At 47.9% G+C, this 11,293-nt stretch overlaps 1 protein-coding gene across 1 annotated transcript; it reads right to left on the reverse strand.

The window, feature by feature from the left end:
* Window positions 1-3,716: 3,716 nt before the first annotated feature.
* SQSTM1 (sequestosome 1) lies at window positions 3,717-10,120 on the reverse strand. The gene is made up of 8 exons (XM_073568012.1): window positions 9,825-10,120; window positions 7,270-7,365; window positions 6,489-6,703; window positions 6,229-6,388; window positions 5,816-5,911; window positions 5,237-5,463; window positions 4,896-5,103; window positions 3,717-4,072 (listed from the first exon to the last, which is right to left on the reverse strand). Exons 1-8 carry the CDS (start codon window positions 10,003-10,005, stop codon window positions 3,915-3,917), a joined length of 1,341 nt encoding a protein of 446 aa, XP_073424113.1. The 5' UTR covers window positions 10,006-10,120; the 3' UTR covers window positions 3,717-3,914.
* Window positions 10,121-11,293: the final 1,173 nt, after the last annotated feature.

The following is an 11,293-nucleotide window of genomic DNA, read 5'->3' on the forward strand; positions in this document are numbered from 1 at the left end:
ATTAGCCCTGAGGGGTTATTGCAGAACACATACAAGCTAAAAAACAGACCCCTGCATGTAACAAGTTGCATGTTGACTTTTAATGAGCAGCCTCTTAGGGTCCCGCCACACCAAACGATGCACCAGTGATCCCGACAACGATACGACCTGGTCAGGATCGCTGGTGAGCTGCTAAACAGGCAGACCGACCAGCGATCAGGGAGGACGCTGGTATCCAAGGTAAGTATTGGGTAACTAAGCGCGCACGTCGCTTAGTTACCCGCTGTGTACCTTGGATACCAGCGTGCTCACGCAGAGAGCTCGCATCCGAGGTAAATATCGAGTAACTAAGCGCACGTGGCACTTAGTTACCCGCTGTTTACCTTGGATACCAGCTCCCAGCGTGAGCACGCTGGTATCCAAGGTACACAGCGGGTAATTAAGCACCGTGCGTGCTTAGTTACCCGATATTTACCTTGGATACCAGCTCCTAGCATCTGCTTGCAGCGCAGGGAGCTCGCTGATCGTTGGTCTCCTACTGCCACACGCAGCGATGCGTGCTGGTGAGCGGGAGACCAATGATCAAAAAATGGCCCAGGACATTCCTGCACGATCAGCAATACCCGACGGGGGGTGGCCGGTCGCTGATGCGGCACAAAATCAGCGATCTCGCTATGTGTGACAGGCCCCTTAGAGGGGTTGTCCAAAATAAAACCATGACTTTCTTTCAAGTATGGTGCCATGTTAGTCTGGGATTCCAGCACTGACCTATTCACTCACATAGAGCTGGACTGCAAGACCAGGCACAACCTATTAAACATGTGTGACGACAGAGCATTTAATCTTAATGATCCAGACGTACAGTTAGGTCCATATATATTTGGACATAGACAACATTTTTCTAATTTTGGTTCTAGACATTACCACAATGAATTTTAAACAAAACAATTCAGATGCAGTTGAAGTTCAGACTTTCAGCTTTCATTTGAGGGTATCCACATTAAAACTGGATGAAGGGTTTAGGAGTTTCAGCTCCTTAACATGTGCTGCCCTGTTTTTAAAGGGACCAAAAGTAATTGGACAGATTAAATAATTGTAAATAAAATGTTCATTTCTAGTACTTGGTTGAAAACCCTTTGTTGGCAATGACTGCCTGAAGTCTTGAACTCATGGACATCACCAGACGCTGTGTTTCCTCCTTTTTGATGCTCTGCCAGGCCTTCACTGCGGTGGTTTCCAGGTGCTGTTTGTTTGTGGGCCTTTCTGTTTGAAGTTTAATCTTTAACAAGTGAAATGCATGCTCAATTGGGTTGAGATCAGGTGACTGACTTGGCCATTCAAGAATATTCCACTTCTTTGCTGTAATAAACTCCTGGGTTGCTTTGGCTTTATGTTTTGGGTCATTGTCCATCTGTAGTATGAAACGACGACCAATCAGTTTGGCTGGATCTGAGCACACAGTATGGCTCTGAATACCTCAGAATTCATTCGGCTGCTTCTGTCCTGTGTCACATCATCAATAAACACTAGTGACCCAGTGCCACTGGCAGCCATGGATGCCCAAGCCATCACACTGCCTCCGCCGTGTTTTACAGATGATGTGGTATGCTTTGGATCATGAGCTGTACCACGCCTTCGCCATACTTTTCTCTTTCCATCATTCTGGTAGAGGTTGATCTTGGTTTCATCTGTCCAAAGAATGTTCTTCCAGAACTGTGCTGGCTTTTTTAGATGTTTTTTAGCAAAGTCCAGTCTAGTCTTTTGATTCTTGATGCTTATGAGTGGCTTGCACCGTGCAGTGAACCCTCTGTATTTACTTTCATGCAGTCTTCTCTTTATGGTAGATTTGGATATTGATACGCCTACCTCCTGGAGAGTGTTGTTCACTTGGTTGGCTGTTGTGAAGGGGTTTCTCTTCACCATGGAGATTATTCTGCGATCATCCAACACTGTTGTCTTCCGTGGGCGCCCAGGTCTTTTTGCATTGATGAGTTCACCAGTGCTTGCTTTCTTTCTCAGGATGTACCAAACTGTAGATTTTGCCAGTCCTAATGTTGTAGCAATTTCTCGGATGGGCTTTTTCTGTTTTTGCAGCTTAAGGATGGCTTGTTTTACCTGCATGGAGAGCTCCTTTGACCGCCTGTTTCCTTCACAGCAAAACCTTCCAAATGCAAGCGCCACACCTCAAATCAACTCCAGGCCTTTTATCTTGAGAATGACATAACGAAGGGATTGCCCACACCTGTCCATGAAACAGCCTTGGAGTCAATTGTCCAATTACTTTTGATCCCTTTAAAAACAGGGTGGCACATGTTAGAGCTGAAACTCCTATACCCTTCATCCAATTTTAATGTGGATACCCTCAAATGAAAGTCTGAACTTCAACTGCATCTGAATTGTTTTGTTTAAAATTCATTGTGGTAATGTCTAGAACCAAAATTAGAAAAATGTTGTCTCTGTCCAAATATATATGGACCTAACTGTATACTCAGTAGGCCAGAAGCCATACATTATTTTTATGTAGACTTTTCAGTTTGTGTCTGTCTTTGCTTGAAGCCTGGATGTTGACACTTAAGCTGCTGTTTATTGTAAAGCCCCCATCACACACAGCGAGATCGCTGCTGAGTCACAAGTTTCGTGACGCAACAGCGATCTCACCAGTGAGATCGCTGTGACAGCTATCAGCGACCGGCCCCCCTGCCGGGTATCGCTATGTGTGACAGGGCCCTAACTTATTGTTTTATCTCTGCTAGACAGGTGAGCGGGTCATCGACCTATTATCGTTTGAGAATGTTGATTGACCATTGTGTGGTTTATTGACCTGAAGACAATGGGAGTTAATCCCATTTCACCCCTTCCTCTTGACCTCTGGATGATGGCTTGAAGGACAAACAGTTGTGAAATATATAAATGGTTTTGTGACAAGTTGGAGATTTTGTAGATTAATAGTTAGCATTGGACAACTGTGAGAGTAAATTAGGAATATGAAGATATCAATTCATATATTCAGTAAAAACTATGAAGAATCAGGTTTAATAGATTTATCTAATTTGACAAAACTTTGAGTCATGTGAGTTATTAATGGCACAGAGTTCCAGCATTCAATTCTATGGGGAAAAGCCACATAAAAATCAGCGTGCCCGCAAGAGAAATTGATGTTGCAGATTTAAACAACGCACTGCAGGTCTGTTAACGTACAGTATAAATCCCAATCACTTTGTGGAAGATGAAAGTATTCATCGTAACCCGATTATGTGTAATATAAATATTTTACACAAGACAATGTCAATTCTATAATAATGGGAGCCTATTGGCAGAATATCAAAGCTCTCAACGCAAAGTGATAGAAGTAGACCCCAACTCCTAGGACCTTTAGGTTTAGATCAGGGGCTGCGAAGGCCACGCTAACCCTCATCTGCAGGATGCCAATACACCCCCCATGGCTCCATCGCTCCCACACTTGTAAATTGCAGGTGGCTTTATGCCTCATTGTAGAGGACTCCTCAAAGGAGGCATTACTACAGGGTCACTTGGGGCATCATTACTTTTTAAGGCACCCCGGGCATTACTAGGGGGAACCTGCACTGTTATAACGGGCACTCTGGATATTAGACCCTCCTGCAATTTCTTTGCTCACAACCATTTTGCAGAGCCGAATGTGGCTCTCAATGTAAAGGATGGGGGACCCCCGGCATAGACGCAGAGGGACTATGAACCCATTAATGATGCGAGACAAGTACTTGATATGATTTATTCCATGATCTTGACAGGAACCATCACAATGCGCAGAGGTGACAGATTATATGAGAAATAGTTCATATAACTTTTTTTCAACATTTGAAGAAATAGATGAGATTTCCCCACAGTAATCATACTAGTAATTTAGTGGAATATATAGAAGGCAAAGATATAATAAAAGCATAGAGGAACGCTGTCTATTCGCGAGGAATATGGCGCACAGACTGCATGGTGTCCAGGGCAGACCCTATGTCATACTGCTTAGCTTCCAGAAGACGAGTCAGCCAGCCGCCTTCATCTGTGAATCCCATGGACAGCATCTGTGAAAGGGTCTCGATGAGACGAGGGTCTGCTTCTAGAAAAGGGGGCAAATAAGAGCGATTACTGCACAGGATCAATTACTACGACCCTACTCCCGCAATGTCGGACACTCTCAATGAACGTCCCCTCGCAGCTTCTTTTTCTCCTCTTAAAATAAAATGGATCCCACACTGATCAAGCTATCTACTAAATCATTTATGCAAAATGGAATACCCCCCCATTAATTCCTATTTAATTTGAGAGGAGCTGACCATAATAGTAATGTAAACCAGCCTGTCCTCTCATCTTTATGAAATGCGCATTATATATCAGACAATATACGATCGTACTACAGCGGTAACCTTCAAATCTGAGTCCTTAAAAGGAACCTTCAGTACAAAATGACTGTTCAAACCAAGCCCAGGTGCTCGGTGCGTTAAGGCGTGGCCAAACAGTTCTGTGCACCTACACAACCATACTTGTTCTTCAGCCATCTCTGCCTTCTTCTTTGATTGACAGCTCTGGCTTTACACAGCGAGGAGAAGGAACAGATAGATGGGAGGGGGAAACTAACAGTTTAGCCAAGCTAGGGGTGCACCAAGCGCTTGTACTTGGTTTGAACAGTCATCTTGTGCTAACTGACTCCTTTTAAAATAGAGAACTGGTAGTCCAAAAATGGCTGGCCTCATCGAGGATTGCAATATGCCCCAGCACCTCTATGGGGTCCTGAATTCTATACACTTAAAACTAATCTGGAAGGACAAATGGTGAAGAGGGAAAAAAAAAAAAAAAAAATAAAATCTATATTTCATTTAAGTCACGCCCAAATGTACACTATATACAAAAAAAAAACCCAAATGTCCAGAATATCAAGTTACCTGCGGGGAGATGTGGATAGACAGCCGCTTCTCTTAGACCTGTGGGTGCTTGTGTAGCTCTTTGTGGGTCTAAGGGACTCGGGACGTCTGTATCCAGAAGATGAAGGGACTGCAGCTCACCGGAGGACGGATCGACTTCTTTAGGTGACACATGAGTCCAGTCTTCATCGCCCCCTGACGCGCTGCCACCGCTCTGTTCGCCTTGTTCCTGCAGAGAATGAAAATTACACATTTTACTAAACAAATGTGTCCAGTGTCTGTAAAAGCTCGGGGGGCCTATACAGTATATGCCATAGACACACAGTACACATCCGCCATCGCTCCCCAACACCGGTACTCACATTGCTCTGCTGTGTGTTCGTATCCAAGTGTACGCCTTCCATCTGTTTAGCAATGTTGTCTGTGTCCATGGGAGCGGCGCCCTCTTCAGATCTACTGTTGTCACTCGGGGGATTTTGGGTGGAGGAGGTGCTGCTTGATTGAGAGTCTTTGGCTTCAGAACCGGGCTGTGGAGTTGAAACCTTACTGCGCTTTCCACCATGCTCCACATCAATGTCCACGTTGATTCCTGCAGGGATTCATAATGTATTAGGAAGACATACACACAAACATTTGTCATGGCGCAGAGAGCAAAATCAGGGAGGGAAATTAAGTTCTAGCGCCTATAGTGCTGGCAGAATGCCGACTGAGAAATACCACTCACTAAAAGACTGGATGACAATTTAAAGTGCTTGAGATAGAGGACCGTCTCTGGGCATAGACTGGTCTGTGCAGGAAAGGCAGTTTTTACTTTATGGGGGAAATAAAGATTTTCTTTTTTATCCAGTTTTCTATGAAGGAACAGCTAAACTTTAATATATATTTTTCAGTGTTACATTATAAGTGAATTGCGAGGACGGACAGTAATAGAATAAACCTACCCAGGGGGCTCAGCATGGCAGCCACGCTCTCGCCGACATTCTGCAAGAAGGCGACATTAGGATCGCTGCACGGCTGTGAAGGATTGCCAGAGTCGCCTTTGGTTTCAAAGGAAAATTGAAAAGAAAAACAAAGTCACATAGGAGAGCAAAGTTTGTAAATGAAGCAATTAGCGTCTCTGGGTGACAGCAACAGTGGCTACAAGTCATTGCTATTAACTGCTCAATATGGGGGGGGGGGGGGACAAAATAATTTTTTAAGGCCGCATTCACACGTTCAGTACATGTGATCCAAAATCCAGAGAGAATGATAAATACAGAAGTGGTGACGTATTTCTATTCTACATTTCCTCTGATTGGAGAAACTAAGGTTAAAAAAAAAAGCACACAGCAATTGTCAGAAACGTAGTATTTACCTTCCGGGGCGGTGGGCTGGTTAGTTGGAGCATTGCATCCTTGTGGACGCTGACAGTTAGCCCAGAGATGTCCTCTGCCCGGGAACCCCCAGCCATGCATCCATGGATATGGTGGCCCTCCATGGCGCATCTTGCGCATCCAGCGACCATGTGCAAAGGGCTGGATAAAAGAATAAACGGTCAGTGTAAGACAGACGGCGTGTCCACAAATACACACAAAGGTCGTATTAGGAATAAACGCATTCAGAAAGGCTCCTTACCATGGGAGTCGGGAACATGATCATGTTGTGCTCCTTGTGGATCCCTTTGCCCTCACAGGTGCTGCACAGGTCGTAGTCAGGGCAAGTCAGACATTTGTACCTATTGCCAACGACAGGACCCTCACACCCGTCACAGGTCACGTTGGGGTGCACCACGTTCTGGGGGGTTTCTGGTCCACCATGTGCGCGGTGTTCTCGCTTGCACTCTCTCCTTTCTGGGAAAGAAATAAGTAAAATGAGAAGGTGATCACAGCAGAGATCTAGAGACATGGGGGCGTCAGGCCACAACTAGAAGACCATGGCCGACTTCAGATGTACGTGGCCCTTCAGTGGCAGTATCACAATGGGCCCCTGTGAACCGTACACCGTTATATCCCATCCAAAGGAAGAGGAATAAAGTCGAGCAATGAACTTTGTCATCTCCACAGTCCCATAGAGAACAACTGGAGTGATTGCCGTGACTGATCCACCTCAACAAGCGACCTGTTAAGGTCAGCAGGGTTCCCTGCCTTTGGACCCCTAAATAATAAGTTCGGGTGGGCGATTTTAGATTCGATCAATAACAAGCAGAGGTGTGGATCAAGTACCCCGTGTTATTTTTACGCACAATTGCTAGTTATTTGCTCGCTGTTTTTAACTTGGGTTTTGTCTGTTCAGTGTGAACACGCACCTACACACTGTGTACCAACTTATAGTCCAGTTCATTTTTTTTTAGGTTTTTGTTCTAGAAATGTTCATGAATGATAGTAGCCATGAAAATTAAACATGAGGCAACACAAACCTTTAATGTACAGACGGAAAACACCATCATTGATCATTTCCAGGCCCATGTTCAATTCGTCATCAGTGGAGAAAGCAACAAGATCGCCCTCCTCATCTGGAAATAAAGGAAACAGAAAATTAAATGCTGATAAGTGAATAACGAGCTCAGATCAAGGAAACCGTTGTGTCACTTCCATCCTCCCGGGTCAGCTGGCCTCGGAAATACTTATTTATAAACAAAATGTTTAAATGTTTTCTGCCTGTTGCTTAGCAACTGGAGGTCTGAAAGGCAGGTGACAACGGCAGACCCACGCTTCTGGGCAGTGCTGGAGGCAGGCAGGTAACAACAGCAGACCTGCCCTTCTGGGCAGTGTAGGAAGGCAGGTGACAACAGCTGGGCAGTGCTGGAGGCAAGTGACAACGACAGACCCACGCTTCTGGGCAGTGCTGGAGGCAGGCAGGTAACAACAGCAGACCCACGCTTCTGGGCAGTGCTGGAGGCAGGCAGGTAACAACAGCAGACCCACGCTTCTGGGCAGTGCTGGAGGCAGGCAGGTAACAGCTGGGCAGTGCTGGAGGCAGGCAGGTAACAGCTGGGCAGTGCTGGAGGCAGCTTGGCAGATTATAATTTTCCAATTATACACGAGTTTAGAATGGAGCTGCTGGCATCCAGGCAGTGCGTGTCGCGTTCTGCTGGACTCTACCCATCTCAGCCACCCACTGCTTTTACTGCATTTCTTAGTTAATACCAAGTACAAACCAGCAGCCAACGTCTAAGCGCCGGCTCAGGTCTGCAGCCAAAACAGGCATAGAAAAGAGGGGACGGTGGCTTATATCTAGGTACTAATTCCATTAGAGAACAGTCATTATATGTTCCCACTGAACTTCTGACCCTACAGCAGTGAACCCAGGGGTGGGCACACTAGGGGGCCAACATCCAGCATATATGCAGGTACAGGACAAGAATCAGCCTCCCTGCTCTGCCACGTATTCCTCCAAGCACCATGTGGCTGATTTTCTACAGTCGTACAGACACAGCCTGATTTATCATAGTCACTCATGCCGCCCGATCAGTTTTGTGCCCACTCTCTAGTCTAAAGCCGGCGTCACATTGCCCACCGTGCCTCCTGACCCCAGACTCCCCAGCCTCATGCATCGCCATATATGAGGCTGATGTAGAAGGAACCTGTGCCTTTCCGGTAAAATGAAAACATAACAAAAACCAGACAGATCCCATTACAGAAACCAGGGAGGCGCTGACACACAAGGTCGTACAGGAATTTGGAGAAACAATTGTCTAACTCTGGTGTGAACGGCGCTAAGGTGAGAAGTGGTGTGCACCCCGGGCCGCCCCGCACCCACAGGAGCTCCGCAGCCACCTTTACCCTACAGCGCTCCCACTCCTCCTCTGTCACATGATCTAATGGTCACAGAGGGCACATTCCTCCGGCGTCACCGCTCAGATCGTGGGAGGAGATGGAAGACACTCGCTAACAACGACTGCAAGAAAGAAGAAACCTGCCGATGGCCGGGGACCACCGCACATAACAAAGAGCTTTATTACGGTATGCGAGAAGCCCCCCAGACATCAAACCCATCATAGATGTGCAGACGAGAGATAGCTATAAACCATTCTTGTCCTACAATAAAGGGAGTCAGAAGGTCACTGGCGAGACCCCAAAAGCTACAGTGCCTGTCCACTCAGAGCACAGGAGAGACCACCGAAATAATGAAGATACAGAAGCAAATGAAGACATAAAACCAGCGGCGAAACCTGCGAATACTGAACGACAGTCACGGCACATCTAGAGCGGTGTGTTCTACTAGCCACAGATCCAAAGGCTGAAAGATCGGGAAAGGGCGAAGGCAAGCAGGCGAATAATAGCTTATTGGCAGAGCCGCCGCTCTAATGCCGCTGCTCAGGTCCATGATTGAGATGCTACAGACAGATCACTCCGCTGGTGCATAGTCAGGGGGCCAGAACGAAGCCCAACGTGTTTCGCCACTAGGGTGGCTTCCTCTGGGGCAAGGGTGGTCTGCGGGTCAGCCATTATCAGCCTGCTCGCCTTGGTCCGTGTGCAGTGTCGGCACTGGGGCCAAGAACGGTTTATGGGAAGCTCTCTTCTAGACGGGCTATGATCAGTGTGAGGTCTGGGGGCTTCTCCTATACTGTAATAAAGCTATTTGTTACTATGTGCAGCGGTCCCCGGCCATCGGCTGGCCTCTTCTTTCTTGCAGCATACTGTCACATGCCTTAGGTAGCCCCCATTGTATCTAGTAATGTGTTTCTGAGTGGTGCCCCCTCCCCGATAGATTATTCAGGCTAATAATGACTGAAGAGCGGGGGCACAGCGCCAACATATGCTGGGGCAGCGCTGCAGGAGAGCACAGAGTTCTGTCTTATAGGGGGCATCACTATATGGGGGGCTTCAGTGTATGGGGGGCATCAGTGCATGGGGGGGGGGGGGGTTATCGCTGTATATGGCGCCGGTCTCCAGCTGGCACTGGGCACACCCCGCGCCCCCTGTGCTGGCAGCAGCCCCCGATGCCGCAGGGCCCTCGGTGCACACTCACCTCTGTAGAGCATCTGGAAGGAGCCCCCTCTCAGGCCCTGGAACACCTCCGTCACCTTGGTGCTGAGCAGCTCGCAGCCGGAGCTCGGCGGGGCGGACTTGCCCAGCGGCACGGTGAAGCGCCGGATCTCCTTGTGGCTCTCGTCTTTGCCCAGCAGGTACGCCTTCACTGTGACTGGCATGGCGGCGGGCGGCTTCTTCTTCTTCCCGGATGTGTGGCGCTGATGTCGCAGCAGGAATGCGCAGAGCTCGGAGTACGCAGCTCGTCTGTGTCCGGTCCGGTCCTCGCAGCCTCCCGCATATAAACAAGGTCCCGGGAAATCCCCCTCCCACCAGCTGATCGCACCCAGATCCACCCCCTCTGCCACTAGCCACGCCCAATAAATGCTAGCCACGCCTTGTGGTTTGCCTGCCTACTTTTGATCGACTGCCATATAACCACGCCTACTACCCGAGTTCTAAAGCTAAGCCACGCCTACTCTTGATTGACAGCCCAGGCTGACCACGCCCATCAGGCTTTGGAAGGATTGTGTGATGTCACGATGAGATAGCAAAACACAGGGGGATCCCCCGAGCTGGGGGGGGGGCGCGGTGCATGCTGGGTGGCCGCAGATCCCAGGGCCCGTATGTGGAGAGAATAGCTGAGTCATGATCTCTGGAAACCAATGGAAATGCCAAACTGGGCAAGATTGTCAATATTTATGGTCAGAATTGCAAAAATGATTTTTATCCCCAAATATAAGTAAAAAAAATTGTCCCAATGGTGGAGAATCCATACAAACATTAACTTGTTTCAACTTTACAGTAATTTATTGCATTATTCTATGTATTATTTATGTAGCACAAATGTATTCAGAGCCGCACCGAGCCACTGCACTGCTAACCACTGAGCCACCACACTGCTACTAACCACAGGACCACCACACTGCTAACCACTGAACCACTGCACTGCTAACCACTGAGCCACCACACTGCTACTAACCACAGGACCACCACACTGCTAACCACTGAACCACTGCACTGCTAACCACTGAGCCACCACACTGCTACTAACCACAGGACCACCACACTGCTAACCACTGAACTACTGCACTGCTAACCACTGAGCCACCACACTGCTACTAACCACAGGACCACCACACTGCTAACCACTGAACCACTGCACTGCTAACCACTGAGCCACCACACTGCTACTAACCACAGGACCACCACACTGCTAACCACTGAACCACTGCACTGCTAACCACTGAGCCACCCCACTGCTACTAACCACAGGACCACCACACTGCTACTAACCACAGGACCACCACACTGCTACTAACCACAGGACCACCACACTGCTACTAACCACAGGACCACCACACTGCTAACCACAGGACCACCACACTGCTAACCACTGAGCCACCACACTGCTAACCACTGAGCCACCACACTGCTACTAACCACAGGACCACCACACTGCTAACCACA

This window comes from Dendrobates tinctorius, unplaced genomic scaffold (assembly GCF_039654945.1).
Source record: "Dendrobates tinctorius isolate UK_male_01 unplaced genomic scaffold, ASM3965494v1 ptg000020l, whole genome shotgun sequence".
In the NCBI taxonomy this organism is placed as follows: Eukaryota; Metazoa; Chordata; class Amphibia; order Anura; family Dendrobatidae; genus Dendrobates; species Dendrobates tinctorius.